This window comes from Rhinoderma darwinii, chromosome 5 (assembly GCF_050947455.1).
Source record: "Rhinoderma darwinii isolate aRhiDar2 chromosome 5, aRhiDar2.hap1, whole genome shotgun sequence".
NCBI classification, from domain to species: domain Eukaryota; kingdom Metazoa; phylum Chordata; class Amphibia; order Anura; family Rhinodermatidae; genus Rhinoderma; species Rhinoderma darwinii.
In genome coordinates this window covers 298,749,314-298,766,228 of record NC_134691.1, presented here as the reverse complement: position 1 = coordinate 298,766,228, position 16,915 = coordinate 298,749,314, and the positions used below count along the sequence as shown (strand labels likewise).

At 40.5% G+C, this 16,915-nt stretch overlaps 2 protein-coding genes across 8 annotated transcripts; both read right to left on the bottom strand.

The window, feature by feature from the left end:
• Nucleotides 1-3,124: 3,124 nt before the first annotated feature.
• LOC142652977 (uncharacterized) lies at nt 3,125-7,161 on the bottom strand. Of its 4 annotated transcripts, XR_012848004.1 has the most exons (4): nt 6,288-7,161; nt 5,088-5,699; nt 4,773-4,911; nt 3,125-4,286 (listed from the first exon to the last, which is right to left on the bottom strand). XR_012848004.1 is itself a non-coding variant. In XM_075828685.1 (3 exons), the coding sequence occupies exons 1-3, from the start codon at nt 7,003-7,005 to the stop codon at nt 4,270-4,272; spliced, it is 1,662 nt and encodes a 553-aa protein (XP_075684800.1). In that variant the 5' UTR covers nt 7,006-7,161; the 3' UTR covers nt 3,125-4,269. The 4 variants fall into 4 exon arrangements, 3 of the variants coding, with proteins under 3 accessions (XP_075684800.1, XP_075684801.1, XP_075684799.1); XM_075828685.1 differs by having other exon boundaries at nt 4,773-5,699; XM_075828686.1 differs by having other exon boundaries at nt 3,125-4,911.
• A 727-nt stretch (nt 7,162-7,888) lies between these two features.
• Nucleotides 7,889-11,971, bottom strand: LOC142652976 (uncharacterized). 4 transcript variants are annotated; one of them, XR_012848003.1, is made up of 4 exons: nt 11,098-11,971; nt 9,898-10,509; nt 9,583-9,721; nt 7,889-9,096 (listed from the first exon to the last, which is right to left on the bottom strand). XR_012848003.1 is itself a non-coding variant. In XM_075828681.1 (3 exons), exons 1-3 carry the CDS (start codon nt 11,813-11,815, stop codon nt 9,080-9,082), a joined length of 1,662 nt encoding a protein of 553 aa, XP_075684796.1. In that variant the 5' UTR covers nt 11,816-11,971; the 3' UTR covers nt 7,889-9,079. The 4 variants fall into 4 exon arrangements, 3 of the variants coding, with proteins under 3 accessions (XP_075684796.1, XP_075684797.1, XP_075684795.1); XM_075828681.1 differs by having other exon boundaries at nt 9,583-10,509; XM_075828682.1 differs by having other exon boundaries at nt 7,889-9,721.
• Between the last annotated feature and the right edge of the window lie 4,944 nt (nt 11,972-16,915).

Below are 16,915 nucleotides of genomic sequence, written 5' to 3'. Positions count from 1 at the left end.
GTATGGTCACTTAAGGCCCTTTTACACCGGCCGATAATCGGCCGATGCAGCGAGCGCCGATCAACGAGACATCGTTTATCAGCGATCGTTTGCTCCTGTCACACGGAGATATGGATGGGACAAGCGGTCGTTACTCCGATCTCTCGTCCCCATACATTATTATCATGTCGGCAGTGTGTCTCCCCGTTTACACAGGGAGATGTGCTGCCGATAACGATAATATTTTACTTTTTTAAAGCGATACGACCAGAAGATGATTGAGCATTTGCTCGTTCATCTGCTGATCGCTGCCCTGTTCACACAGGGAAATTATCGGCAATGAGCGTTACCGATAAAACCCAGTGTAAAACCCCCTTTACTCTTCTTCCCTACCTCCATACAAATAACATGTATATTCAGACGAGCTGAACGTGTATAACAGGAATCTGCCTATGCAAGAGTATAACTAAAAAAATCATGTTCTCAACTAATGTTCCTGGTCTTAAAGTCAGCATTCTGGGCCTCATGTATGAAATCAGTGTTCTCCAATGTGGTACAAGCGGCCCGCTTTAGATGCAGGGGCCCACTTGGGACTGCAACCCCTAAATATTGCAACAGTGTCCTAATAAAACATTATTTCCTATGTTGAGAGTGAGAAAGGTGACTTCAGGGTAAACGCAGGGAATTTGTAACAGAATTTATTTCTCTGTATTAGGGACTTACATTATATGAGCTTGTAACAACTTTAAATATTTCAAGGCCATACTGTTATTTCTTAATATTTCAAGACAAACTATGCTGCTTTCATTTTGTTTTTTATGATTCAACATTTGTTTTTTATTTCTTGTTTTTTTTGGGAGTTTTATAGTAATATAAGCAGTAAATGCAAAACAATTACTTGTAGGCTGGGTTCACACGACAGAGTCCCGCCCGAGCCCGAGTGTCGGCCGGTAAAATCGGCCATTTTGCCCGGCCGGTTTGCATAAAGTTTTGCATCCGTTCCGGGCCGGGCAGATCTGGACAGTGACATCAGCGGCAACTCCTGAAGGGGAATCCCCATGTGTTCGGGGATTCCGCTTCAGGAGTTTCCCCTGATGTCACTGCCCAGATATGGACAGAGACATCAAGCGCTCTGTCCAGGAGCGGAATCCCCGAAAACACAGGGATTCCGCTCCTTCAAGGAGCTAAAGTGGGGCTAGCACATAGCAGAGCGGGGAGATGCCTCCCTGCTCTGCTATAGTGGCGTCGCTACAGTAGTAGCAGCCGCAGCAGCAGCTGCTAGCGACGCCATGGAAGGTGTCACCGGGCCAGGGCGCTTTTAAAACAAGCAGGGGAAGGGAGCCAGCGCAGCGCTCCCTTCCACCTGCTGTACACCCCGGCCTTGCCACACAGTGTATAGCGTACAGCCATTCGTCCGAATGGCATAAACTCCTCCTCCTCACATGCACTCTGCGCTGTGAGGAGGAGGAGATAGAGCGCAAGCGATGGAAAACCCGGCCATCACTCGGGACACATTCCGGTAATGGCCGTGTATTACCCGGCCCCATAGACTTCTATGGGAGCCGGGCGGCCGTGTACCCGGCCGAAAATAGAGCATGTCCTATTTTTTGACGGCCGGTTTTCCCGGCCGTCAAAAAATCGTTCGTATGAATAGCCCCATTAGGGGTCTATTATTCCTAATGCAGCTGGGTGCCGGCCGATTTATGAACGGCCGGCACCCGGCCGGGAAACCCTGTCGTGTGAATGAGGCCGTATAGGCGACAATGATTCAAAATGTATAACGTTAATGAAGTATAAAATAAATATCAATATGTCAATGCTTTGGCTTGACAATATTAAAATCTTTAATATATAAATATGTCCATTGTAGCCAGTTAGAAATTGTCTAATATACTTGAGATCAAATAAGACAAATTAAGATGAACTTGAACCAAGAACCTGAGTAAGGGCTTATTCACACTTCCATATTTCTGATCCATATCAATTCGGTTTTTTTCATTGAAAAAATGGTGCCAATATAAATTTAAATTCACATTTTAGGTTTTTTTTATACGTGTTTTTTTTATGAGTGGTATCTTAAATACCAGACAACTATAATTTTGCAGTTTATAGTTATTTATAGTTATATTTTTTGTCTTTGGAGCGTCGCTTAAAGCAAGTTGTGTGAGTTGAAACATAATATATAACTTATCTCACACTTTTAAGCTCTAAAAATAAAGCTCAAGCATGCAGAAACTTAAACTACTAGGTATTACATTATGAACAATTCCCTAAAATAATTCCCTGCTACTGGCAATCCGTAGTCTATGAATTGGCTACTTGCAGAGGTTGTTGCAATGTCCATATACACATCACAACAGATTCTGTGAACAGTCAATTGACAGAATACAAGCTGCCATAAACAACACCTGTATTCTGACCAGCAGGACAGTGGCATTATTTTTTTTAAATTATATTAGGGACTTGCTGATAATGTAAAAAAAAACATTCTCAATTAATCTTTGATGATCATTGCATCTATAGACCAGAGTGGAGTGTGGCTACTAAGAGTGTATATTGCTCTGAGGCACAGGTTATGTCTGCACATTAAGCTCAACATATACATGAGATAAAAGCTGGCCAAAATAGCCAATTTTGTCCATTTTGTTCCACCATCATTTGAAAAATTAACATGATGGCCAACAGCAGACTTCTGTCTGCCAAAAATGTGAATGTACAGATTGGAAAATTTTGTCCGTGGTGGGTCAAACCTATGCGTTTACGCCATAATGAGCAGAATTTGGCCTATTATTTGCCATCATTTCAGCCTATCATTTGCCACTTTGCACTAGCCCCAGAGAGCTAGTTTTAACACTGACACTCTGATCAGCCAGTTTAGTTTCTTCTGTTTCTGGTGGAATCGTTTATACAAATGAACCCACCGATGAGTGATCAGCTGCATTGTGGCCGATCAAGCTGCCAATTGATTTAATTGGGAGCTGTGTAATGCTCCATTTCACCTGCGGTGGAGCTGCAGGGACATTGACCACTTGCTGACTGATTCCTGTATATCACTGGCAGGCACTGCATATATCATGCCACATACCCTACAAACCACTATATATAAAGCAAAACAAATGGGTATGTATAAGGCAACGGGTATAACTTTCAAAGAATAACCATATGAGTATACAAAATAACCGTTTATTGAATACCAAAACACTACATAGAAGTTAAAAACATTTAAAATAGCATATGATATGCCATATACAAATCACTGAAGGAGGAATACCACCCTGATAAGTGGCTAGCAAATAGCTACCTCCTTACACTCACCTAAACCCCCAGAGCAGACATGCAATGCATTAATCTTGAAAAGAGTGTGTAAAAATGTTGCATCAGTTAGGCATCAAATCAGCATGTCCTATATCTCAGGCTATATGGGGGAAAATAGGGGAAAGAAACCCCACGCGTATCGCCACAAAGTGGCTTCCTCAGGGGTAAGTTTGCATGTGAACATTTAGTGTCTTTATGTAGAACAGCAAATGGAAAAAGTAATCAAAAGTGCAATGGCCTGCACCTGTGGACACACCTACCCCAACCTCCACGAGTGAGCTGGTGAGATAACCCAGCTGCCCTATTGCCGTGACGCTCTGCGCATGCGCCGAAGCCGCCACCATGTGCACCTGATGACGGACCCGGCGCACGCGCAGTACACCCAGCAGGACTGCAATCGCCATGTAAATCAAGGCGAGTGGTTACTTAGTATGCGCACGCGCCGGCCCGCAACCATGATATCATGATGCAGTGAGCCGCGCGCGCGCACAACCAGGTCACCGGGAGGGGAGGAAAGGCATGGGAAAAAAAGGAGGGCTGGGAGGTTGGAAAGCCAACATGTATTGACAGCTATGGATAAGTCGCTACAAACTATCATACCCCATAACAACGGGTTACTATAATAAACATATAGGTTATCACATGTCAATGTGTTGGAACTTAGTCCAAGTTAGTTATCGAGTAATTGTGCATAAATATTAAGCGTTCAATCTTCTAGGCATAATGATGAATACATCATGCTAATTACCTTTTATGCCAATATGTTGTTTATTTAATTTTACACAATTGAGGAGTATGATACATTTTCTAATGAAGAAAACAGTTTAACCAGAATTTGGACAATATATATGTGTAGAAAATATACGAGAGTGGGTATCAGATTATAATACAATATATTCTTTTTCTTTCTCTTTGTTTTTTCCTCTTCTGTGTCCATATGTTCTCATATGATGCTCAACACCTCAGAACCGATCACTATACATAGATATGATCTAGAAGGAGAAAACATACTTAATAATTGATCTCAGACCTATGGCTTCAAGATGAACTACTATATCTGTCATATAACAATGCCAATAAATGACGTGCTATGTGATAATAATAAAATAAACATTAGTGACTTAGATCATTTAGAACGTGAAAAATAAATGAGGGAAAGGATATAAGAATTATTATGTGAAATGTAAGAGACCTGAATAAATCATAATAAATATGAAGGTCATAATAAATGTGAACGAAAATATGTGATCTGTGCAAATAGAACATAAGAAAAATCTATATGTAAAAATGAAAAATGACTCGTTATGTTTTATAGAAACCGGTAAATAGTAGTTCTTCATTTATGCCCCTAGGGGACATGCATTTTACATTGAAGATCCACCTTGCTTCATGTTGCAGAAGTCTGGGGACTATATTGCCCCCTCTAATGTTTGTCTGTATGTGTTCCAGACCGGTCACTTTAAGACAAGAAGTCTTACCTTTGTGTACTTGTAAAAAGTGTGAAGCCACCGAGGTCAGAATCTTGTTTTGTTTAATATCTCTTTCTGCCAATCTGATGGTTGATAGGTGATGTTGTATTCGTTTTCGTAGTTCTTGACTTGTCTGACCTATATAAACCTTGGGACAAGAACAGGTTATCGCATAAATGATATTTTTAGTTCGACAGTTAATGTATGACTTAAGTGGGTATTGCTTTTTGTCAACTGGATCTGTGAAAGTGTCACTAGATTCAACAAATTGACATATATTGCAATCCCCACATGCATATGAACCTATAAGTTTAGTTCCTCTACCTAGTCGTGTCGTCGGTCTTGAAAAATGACTTCTTGTTACCCTGTCCCCAAGATTGCGGGCTCTTCTTGCTGTTAGGAGAGGTCTCTCGGTTATGTGTGGTATAAGTTTGGGTTCACATAATAGAATGTTCCAATTTCTATTTAATATTTTGGTGATATCTTGCCATTGACTGTTATAGGCTGTTATGATCCTTGGCTTGTTGTCTTTTATCCGATGTTTGGGTGTGAATGTCTGGATTCTATTGCTCTTTGCTGCTTTTGAAAAAGCTTTCGAAATAACTTTTTGTGGATATCCTCTTGATTTAAATCTTTCACTTAGATCCTTTGCATGAAATTTGAAATCTTGTTCCTCGCTACAGTTTCTCCTAATCCTCAGGAATTGTCCTGTTGGAATACCATTTTTCAAGTGTGGAGGGTGAAAACTTTGGTAATGGAGCAGATTATTAGTAGCTGTTTCTTTACGGTACAGTGTGGTCTTTACTTGAGGTCCGTGCATTTTGATTTTTAAGTCGAGGAACTCAACCATTTCCTTTGAAATTTTGGCAGTGAGGCGTATATTCCATGGATTCTCATTAAGTTCTTCAATGAATGACCCGCATTCTTCTGCTGTCCCTGTCCAAAAAATGAGAATGTCATCTATATATCTTTGCCATTTAATGACATGCTGTTGAAAACTTATAGATGAATATACGTATGTCTCCTCCCACCAACCTAAAAAAAGGTTAGCGTAGGAGGGAGCACAACGTGCCCCCATAGCTGTGCCAGAAACTTGGCGATAAAATTTCCTATCAAACACAAAATAATTGTGTCCAAGGACAAATTCAAGAAGATCAAGCAAAAAGGAATCATGCTGTCTGTTAGATGCCGTCTGCTGATTAAGGTGATGCATAACTGCTCTCAGTCCCAAATGATGCCTAATGTTAGTATACAGGGATTCTACATCCAAGGATATAACCAGGGTGCCAAGGGGAACCTCCAAGTCATTCAATTGTTCTATAAGATGCATAGAATCCCTAGTATAGGATTTAAGTTGTAGTACCATGGGCTGTAAAAAATAATCTATATAAGTGCAGGCCTTTTCACAAAGGCTACCTATACCAGCTACAATTGGTCTACCTGGAGGATTAGTCAAAGATTTATGCACCTTGGGCACCAAATAAAATGTTGGTATAATAGGTTTCTCTGTTTTTAGATACTTACATTCATTGTTATTGATGGTACCATAATGGGATGCTGCATCAATAAGTAAATCCAATTTTTTCTTAAAGGTATCAGTTGGGTCAGATGGTAAAACCTGGTAAAAAGATGTATTAGTTAGTTGTTTTAACGCTTCCTGGGTATATTGTTCCGTACCCCACAACACAATATTACCTCCTTTATCTGCTTCTTTGATGACAAATGTGTCATTTTCACTCAAGGAGGATAAAGCTAATCTCTCAGGTTTTGTGAGGTTGTCCCGTTGATGTTTAGATATGTCCAAGTCCTGAATATCCTTAGACACTAGTTCAAAAAAAATTTGTATTGGTGGACATAGCTTAAAAGACGGAGTCTTTTGTGAGGGGGTTTTATAGGGAAATTTAAACTTACCTAGTTCTTCATTGCTCTCATTCTCTTTGAGTAGATCCAAAAGATCTCGGAATACTTGTCTATCCTCCTCCGGTAAGGTGTCAATCATGGAGGGTTGATGATATAATATTTTAAACATGAGTTGTCTACAAAATAAATAGACATCCTTAGTTAGTTCGAATTTATCTAGCCTTCTCGTGGGCGAAAAAGTGAGTCCTTTTTCTAGAACTGACCTTTCCAAAGGTGTTAGTGCATATGAGGTGAGGTTGATAATTTGTAATTGTTGTGTTACGGTGTTTTTCAAATTTGATGTTGCTTCGTAAAGTTCCGTTTGCTGCGTTTGGGGGACCATTCCCGATGTCTCGGTCCTCTTTTTCTCACGTTTACCTCGCCTGGTCCTCTTTCGGTGTCGCTGGTGTCCGTAGATAAAAAATCACTGGTAGATTCTTCAGCGATAAATGGTGCAACATTTTGTTTTATATGGGTATTTGTGTATCCTTGCCTTCTATTCCCTGCATGTTTCCATTTATATGCTCTCTGTTTTTCAAAATCTGTTCTATCTCTGTGAAATTTTTGTTTTTTGCCTTGAATAATATCTTTTTCATATTTTTCTATAATCTCCCTAAGTTTCATTTGAAATGGTTTAACCATGTGGGTCTGGTCAAATCCTGTGAGTTTACTTTCTAAACTCTTGATGCGTTCTTTGATCTGAACCACCAGATTATTATCATGTTCAATCAGCATACGTATGAGTATATGGGAACATTGTAATAAACCCTGTTCCCATGTTGATTTAAAGGTAATATCAACCTCCCATGCAGGAAAGATTTGTGCTCTAAGCCCACGTGGTGAAATGCCCAATTTCAAGTATTCCTCCAAGCTTCTAACGTTCCACCAGACTCTGGTATATTTTTTATGTAACATGATGATTTCCTCTGTCAATGTCTTGAATTCCACATTAGTTACAACCTCCACACTAGTGCTAAATATTGACGATAGTTGGCTGTTCCAAATAGCCTCCCTGGCCTCAATGTCCGATGCCATACCGTGCGCCATAGCCAACGCACTAACAATATACGAAAAAAATTTTATATAAAATATCAATATGTAAGATTCCTGCGTGCCAAACGCCACAAAAAGGCACATTCACCAAGAAATGGCAAGTATGCTGATAAATACATGTATATCACTGGCAGGCACTGCATATATCATGCCACATACCCTACAAACCACTATATATAAAGCAAAACAAATGGGTATGTATAAGGCAACGGGTATAACTTTCAAAGAATAACCATATGAGTATACAAAATAACCGTTTATTGAATACCAAAACACTACATAGAAGTTAAAAACATTTAAAATAGCATATGATATGCCATATACAAATCACTGAAGGAGGAATACCACCCTGATAAGTGGCTAGCAAATAGCTACCTCCTTACACTCACCTAAACCCCCAGAGCAGACATGCAATGCATTAATCTTGAAAAGAGTGTGTAAAAATGTTGCATCAGTTAGGCATCAAATCAGCATGTCCTATATCTCAGGCTATATGGGGGAAAATAGGGGAAAGAAACCCCACGCGTATCGCCACAAAGTGGCTTCCTCAGGGGTAAGTTTGCATGTGAACATTTAGTGTCTTTATGTAGAACAGCAAATGGAAAAAGTAATCAAAAGTGCAATGGCCTGCACCTGTGGACACACCTACCCCAACCTCCACGAGTGAGCTGGTGAGATAACCCAGCTGCCCTATTGCCGTGACGCTCTGCGCATGCGCCGAAGCCGCCACCATGTGCACCTGATGACGGACCCGGCGCACGCGCAGTACACCCAGCAGGACTGCAATCGCCATGTAAATCAAGGCGAGTGGTTACTTAGTATGCGCACGCGCCGGCCCGCAACCATGATATCATGATGCAGTGAGCCGCGCGCGCGCACAACCAGGTCACCGGGAGGGGAGGAAAGGCATGGGAAAAAAAGGAGGGCTGGGAGGTTGGAAAGCCAACATGTATTGACAGCTATGGATAAGTCGCTACAAACTATCATACCCCATAACAACGGGTTACTATAATAAACATATAGGTTATCACATGTCAATGTGTTGGAACTTAGTCCAAGTTAGTTATCGAGTAATTGTGCATAAATATTAAGCGTTCAATCTTCTAGGCATAATGATGAATACATCATGCTAATTACCTTTTATGCCAATATGTTGTTTATTTAATTTTACACAATTGAGGAGTATGATACATTTTCTAATGAAGAAAACAGTTTAACCAGAATTTGGACAATATATATGTGTAGAAAATATACGAGAGTGGGTATCAGATTATAATACAATATATTCTTTTTCTTTCTCTTTGTTTTTTCCTCTTCTGTGTCCATATGTTCTCATATGATGCTCAACACCTCAGAACCGATCACTATACATAGATATGATCTAGAAGGAGAAAACATACTTAATAATTGATCTCAGACCTATGGCTTCAAGATGAACTACTATATCTGTCATATAACAATGCCAATAAATGACGTGCTATGTGATAATAATAAAATAAACATTAGTGACTTAGATCATTTAGAACGTGAAAAATAAATGAGGGAAAGGATATAAGAATTATTATGTGAAATGTAAGAGACCTGAATAAATCATAATAAATATGAAGGTCATAATAAATGTGAACGAAAATATGTGATCTGTGCAAATAGAACATAAGAAAAATCTATATGTAAAAATGAAAAATGACTCGTTATGTTTTATAGAAACCGGTAAATAGTAGTTCTTCATTTATGCCCCTAGGGGACATGCATTTTACATTGAAGATCCACCTTGCTTCATGTTGCAGAAGTCTGGGGACTATATTGCCCCCTCTAATGTTTGTCTGTATGTGTTCCAGACCGGTCACTTTAAGACAAGAAGTCTTACCTTTGTGTACTTGTAAAAAGTGTGAAGCCACCGAGGTCAGAATCTTGTTTTGTTTAATATCTCTTTCTGCCAATCTGATGGTTGATAGGTGATGTTGTATTCGTTTTCGTAGTTCTTGACTTGTCTGACCTATATAAACCTTGGGACAAGAACAGGTTATCGCATAAATGATATTTTTAGTTCGACAGTTAATGTATGACTTAAGTGGGTATTGCTTTTTGTCAACTGGATCTGTGAAAGTGTCACTAGATTCAACAAATTGACATATATTGCAATCCCCACATGCATATGAACCTATAAGTTTAGTTCCTCTACCTAGTCGTGTCGTCGGTCTTGAAAAATGACTTCTTGTTACCCTGTCCCCAAGATTGCGGGCTCTTCTTGCTGTTAGGAGAGGTCTCTCGGTTATGTGTGGTATAAGTTTGGGTTCACATAATAGAATGTTCCAATTTCTATTTAATATTTTGGTGATATCTTGCCATTGACTGTTATAGGCTGTTATGATCCTTGGCTTGTTGTCTTTTATCCGATGTTTGGGTGTGAATGTCTGGATTCTATTGCTCTTTGCTGCTTTTGAAAAAGCTTTCGAAATAACTTTTTGTGGATATCCTCTTGATTTAAATCTTTCACTTAGATCCTTTGCATGAAATTTGAAATCTTGTTCCTCGCTACAGTTTCTCCTAATCCTCAGGAATTGTCCTGTTGGAATACCATTTTTCAAGTGTGGAGGGTGAAAACTTTGGTAATGGAGCAGATTATTAGTAGCTGTTTCTTTACGGTACAGTGTGGTCTTTACTTGAGGTCCGTGCATTTTGATTTTTAAGTCGAGGAACTCAACCATTTCCTTTGAAATTTTGGCAGTGAGGCGTATATTCCATGGATTCTCATTAAGTTCTTCAATGAATGACCCGCATTCTTCTGCTGTCCCTGTCCAAAAAATGAGAATGTCATCTATATATCTTTGCCATTTAATGACATGCTGTTGAAAACTTATAGATGAATATACGTATGTCTCCTCCCACCAACCTAAAAAAAGGTTAGCGTAGGAGGGAGCACAACGTGCCCCCATAGCTGTGCCAGAAACTTGGCGATAAAATTTCCTATCAAACACAAAATAATTGTGTCCAAGGACAAATTCAAGAAGATCAAGCAAAAAGGAATCATGCTGTCTGTTAGATGCCGTCTGCTGATTAAGGTGATGCATAACTGCTCTCAGTCCCAAATGATGCCTAATGTTAGTATACAGGGATTCTACATCCAAGGATATAACCAGGGTGCCAAGGGGAACCTCCAAGTCATTCAATTGTTCTATAAGATGCATAGAATCCCTAGTATAGGATTTAAGTTGTAGTACCATGGGCTGTAAAAAATAATCTATATAAGTGCAGGCCTTTTCACAAAGGCTACCTATACCAGCTACAATTGGTCTACCTGGAGGATTAGTCAAAGATTTATGCACCTTGGGCACCAAATAAAATGTTGGTATAATAGGTTTCTCTGTTTTTAGATACTTACATTCATTGTTATTGATGGTACCATAATGGGATGCTGCATCAATAAGTAAATCCAATTTTTTCTTAAAGGTATCAGTTGGGTCAGATGGTAAAACCTGGTAAAAAGATGTATTAGTTAGTTGTTTTAACGCTTCCTGGGTATATTGTTCCGTACCCCACAACACAATATTACCTCCTTTATCTGCTTCTTTGATGACAAATGTGTCATTTTCACTCAAGGAGGATAAAGCTAATCTCTCAGGTTTTGTGAGGTTGTCCCGTTGATGTTTAGATATGTCCAAGTCCTGAATATCCTTAGACACTAGTTCAAAAAAAATTTGTATTGGTGGACATAGCTTAAAAGACGGAGTCTTTTGTGAGGGGGTTTTATAGGGAAATTTAAACTTACCTAGTTCTTCATTGCTCTCATTCTCTTTGAGTAGATCCAAAAGATCTCGGAATACTTGTCTATCCTCCTCCGGTAAGGTGTCAATCATGGAGGGTTGATGATATAATATTTTAAACATGAGTTGTCTACAAAATAAATAGACATCCTTAGTTAGTTCGAATTTATCTAGCCTTCTCGTGGGCGAAAAAGTGAGTCCTTTTTCTAGAACTGACCTTTCCAAAGGTGTTAGTGCATATGAGGTGAGGTTGATAATTTGTAATTGTTGTGTTACGGTGTTTTTCAAATTTGATGTTGCTTCGTAAAGTTCCGTTTGCTGCGTTTGGGGGACCATTCCCGATGTCTCGGTCCTCTTTTTCTCACGTTTACCTCGCCTGGTCCTCTTTCGGTGTCGCTGGTGTCCGTAGATAAAAAATCACTGGTAGATTCTTCAGCGATAAATGGTGCAACATTTTGTTTTATATGGGTATTTGTGTATCCTTGCCTTCTATTCCCTGCATGTTTCCATTTATATGCTCTCTGTTTTTCAAAATCTGTTCTATCTCTGTGAAATTTTTGTTTTTTGCCTTGAATAATATCTTTTTCATATTTTTCTATAATCTCCCTAAGTTTCATTTGAAATGGTTTAACCATGTGGGTCTGGTCAAATCCTGTGAGTTTACTTTCTAAACTCTTGATGCGTTCTTTGATCTGAACCACCAGATTATTATCATGTTCAATCAGCATACGTATGAGTATATGGGAACATTGTAATAAACCCTGTTCCCATGTTGATTTAAAGGTAATATCAACCTCCCATGCAGGAAAGATTTGTGCTCTAAGCCCACGTGGTGAAATGCCCAATTTCAAGTATTCCTCCAAGCTTCTAACGTTCCACCAGACTCTGGTATATTTTTTATGTAACATGATGATTTCCTCTGTCAATGTCTTGAATTCCACATTAGTTACAACCTCCACACTAGTGCTAAATATTGACGATAGTTGGCTGTTCCAAATAGCCTCCCTGGCCTCAATGTCCGATGCCATACCGTGCGCCATAGCCAACGCACTAACAATATACGAAAAAATTTTTATATAAAATATCAATATGTAAGATTCCTGCGTGCCAAACGCCACAAAAAGGCACATTCACCAAGAAATGGCAAGTATGCTGATAAATACATGTATATCACTGGCAGGCACTGCATATATCATGCCACATACCCTACAAACCACTATATATAAAGCAAAACAAATGGGTATGTATAAGGCAACGGGTATAACTTTCAAAGAATAACCATATGAGTATACAAAATAACCGTTTATTGAATACCAAAACACTACATAGAAGTTAAAAACATTTAAAATAGCATATGATATGCCATATACAAATCACTGAAGGAGGAATACCACCCTGATAAGTGGCTAGCAAATAGCTACCTCCTTACACTCACCTAAACCCCCAGAGCAGACATGCAATGCATTAATCTTGAAAAGAGTGTGTAAAAATGTTGCATCAGTTAGGCATCAAATCAGCATGTCCTATATCTCAGGCTATATGGGGGAAAATAGGGGAAAGAAACCCCACGCGTATCGCCACAAAGTGGCTTCCTCAGGGGTAAGTTTGCATGTGAACAAGGCCGATCAAGCTGCCAATTGATTTAATTGGGAGCTGTGTAATGCTCCATTTCACCTGCGGTGGAGCTGCAGGGACATTGACCACTTGCTGACTGATTCCATCACAGATTACAGCTGACTGCTGTGATCAGCTTATCATCGGGGAACCTTTCTATAGAAAGGAAACATCTAGAGAGGACAACCCCTTTATTAATAATAAGATTATTGCTTATCGTATATAGACACTATATCTCTAGTCTATCGATCGTACAAGCTGTTTCACTGTCAGCAGTAGGTGGCCTGTTTTTAGTAATTGCTGGCATATAGGAAGTCACAATACACAGGGCCACCAGGCTTATTTATTAACAATTTATTCTACCTTTCAGTGACAGAATTTGATCCCACCCTATAAACCCAGCATACTTGTACATACACTATTGCTACTGTTTCGCTTGTTAATTCCCTTCTATTTGTTGTTTTACATTTAATCTCATTATAGTAAGAGCTGCAGAATAGATTCAAGCCTTATAAATAAATCCTTGTAATATAATATTATACTAATTTTTGACATGGCATCATGCTTGATCTCCATTTAATGTCTCCGTTGAACCACAGATATGCTCGAGTTATCAAGATGCCTCTGGGCATCAATTATAATGAATAACAACATAGTACAACCAGTGTATATTAGATTATTTTCCATGGGGAGAGAGAACAGAACAGAAACAAATTTAGCGTTTTAGGCCAGGTAATCACATGGCAGCCTAGTATTAATGCCTACTATTTCTTTCCATCATTGCAATAAATAATTATAGGGAATGGGAGTGAATGACAAAATAAATACTGATCATATATTGCTTTGGATTAGGTCTCACCCGCATGGAAACGTTACCAATTTCAGTGAATCAATTTATATATAGTTGCTTTTAAACATGAGGTTAGTTTCCTATAATGAAGCAGACATGGAAGGTTGTATTGATGTTTTGCTGTCACATATTTAGCTATGATATACTACAAATCCATTTAAATGCAACCTGTCAAACATTTACTTTATGCCCTAATGTAAACCCTTTACTCACAGACATTACTACTACGATCCAGCTGGGAATGTATAAACATTACAAGAAATGGTAAATGGTCATAATAATTGGATCATAATGTACAAAAAGCGGAGAGAAGGTAAACCCCATTATGGAGATGGGACAATTGGTCCTGTTCCCACCCTAGGAAAATATATCTGGTGTAGACCTCTACCCAGGTAATGACTTATCCGGATGTCCATTTGGTTGGCGCAAGAACTTGTCCACGTAAACCCAGCCTAACATACTCTAGACAGATAAAACCTACTTATTGGTCTTTGTGGTTTACACAGAAACTTGCACTCTAATTTAGTGATAGTAAATTAACCTTTGAGGGCTGAATACTTGCTCAGGCTATGAGAAGATTGAATGTTATTCCTTGACCTTTGGGACCATGTAAAATACACATAGAGACAAGTGCAATGCTGCAGCGCTGTACGCAGAATATATTCTTTCATATAAGTCTCTGGGGCTTAGATTCTAATTTCTCAGTCTAATATATATACACTAGGGCTAGCTGCATAGGAAGCCAGTTGACCTATCAGTATGTTGAGTATGTAGGAGTGTAAGAGGAAGCTGAGGGACCCACGGGAGCTTACTCAAACACAGACAGAACATATAAACTCCATACAGATTTTACTTTGGTTGGATTCTAACTATTACATGGATGTTAACAGTGCCCATTCACAAAGACTATTTTGGATCAAATGCCCTTGCAATGTGTTTTTTGCACTTTGGCAACTGTTGTAACTTTCCTTAGTTGAAAAGTTCTCTGTACAATAGTATAGATAGCGATATCCCTTTTTAGTATTTTGCTCTAGTTTGGTCCCTGAGAGTAAAGGTGATATTACTCGGCCCGTCCTGGGCCGTATAAACGAGCGCAATAAAAGAGACAGCTTGTTGATCGTCGCTTGTTTGGTCCTTTCACAAGGAGCTAGTATGGGGAAGAGCGCTCCTTACTCCGATCGCTCGTCCCCATACATTTTTATCATGTCGGCAGCACAACTTCCTGTTTACACAAGGAGATGTGCTGTTGACAACAATAATAGTTTCGGCATTTAGAACTGATTGGTGCACTGTGAACGCTCGTTTGCCCGATTATTAGCCACTGTAAAAGGGCCTTAAAGGTCCTCTTACACGGCGTGATGTGGGCCATGAAAAGGAGCACCAGTCAATGAGACAGCTCGTTGATTGGCGCTCGTCTGCTCCTTTCACAAAGTGCTTTGTTTGTAATGTATGGGGACGAGCAATTGTTATTATGACCGCTCCATACATTTCTATCATGTCGGCAGCACATCTCCCTGTGTATACAGGTAGATGTGCTGTCGACAATGATAATATATTCTGCTGCATAGACAATACAATTAGTCGATGAGGGAGCGTTTGCTCGTTCATCAGCTGATCGTTTACACAGGTTAATGATCGGGAACGAGCATTGATATGAACGCTCGTTTGCCTCATAATTGGTCCGTGTAAGGCTGGATTCACACGAGCATGTACGGTCCGTAAAGGACGGAACGTATTTCGGCCGCAAGTCCCGGACCGAACACACTGCAGGGAGCCGGGCTCCTACCATCATAGTTATGTACGACGCTAGGAGTCCCTGCCTCGCTGCGGGGCAACTGTCCCGTACTGTAATCATGTTTTCAGTACGGGACAGTAGTTCCACGGAGAGGCAGGGACTTCTAGCGTCGTACATAACTATGATGCTAGGAGCCCGGCTCCCTGCAGTGTTTTCGGTCTGGGACTTGCGGCCGAAATACGTTCCGTCCTTTACGGACCGAACATGCTTGTGTGAATCCAGCCTTAAAGGGCTTCATGCACACAAGTTGTGGTGGTGCCTGGATTGCATTTGGGACCGCAATTCAAATTTGTGTGTTTTGTTACCATGTGCCTCAGTAACGTGAGTGCATCCTGTGCTTGAAAACCCCTTTAAACATGACTACAAGTACAAGGTCTCAACATGACAACCCTTTTTTAAAAATAAAGCTGCTGGGTCCAGCTGGAGGTCACGGCTAGCCACTTGAATTTGCAGGAAGGAGGTGAAGGGAACAAGTGAGCCCTAATCTACCCACCGCCCTGTCCCTGCCTACTTGCAACGACCCGCCCTAGGCGACGGGGTACAACTTGGCGGCGGTCCCTACGCTGTCTAAGTGCAAGGGCGTACAAACAGGGAACACACAAGGGAATACAGTAGCCCACGGAACGCCGCGAGGAAACGGAGCGGTGAATGAGCCAGTCAGGATCAGGAAGTAGTGGAGTATACAAACGGGAGCACGGAGCAGAAGCAAGCCAGGGGCAGAGCAACGCAGGATAAACGGAACAGAAGCACGGCAGAAGCAGGCTGGAGCAAGGCAGCAGTGAGGCAGGAATCCAAGAAGAATAACAAGCAAGGAGGAAGAGAAAAAGGGAGGTATAAATGGACAGGGGGCGGAGCTAACTCTGACTGACCAGGCCGCGATAGGCTCTCCCACTCCTGAGCCTGCCACCCTGATTGGTGGGAGCAGGTGTCAGTCTCAGAGGTCTGGCCTCAGGTGTCGACTGATTAATCCTGGGAGTATACCCAGACGTAGTGCCTGGCAGATCCTTTACAGTACTCCCCCTTTTATGAGGGGCCACCGGACCCTTACTAAGAGGACCCGGTTTAGTGGGGAAGAGAAGGTGGAACCTCCTGATCAATACCCCAGCGTGAACATCTCGAGCAGGTACCCAAGTCCTCTCCTCCGGCCCGTATCCTCTCCAATGGACCAGGTACTGGA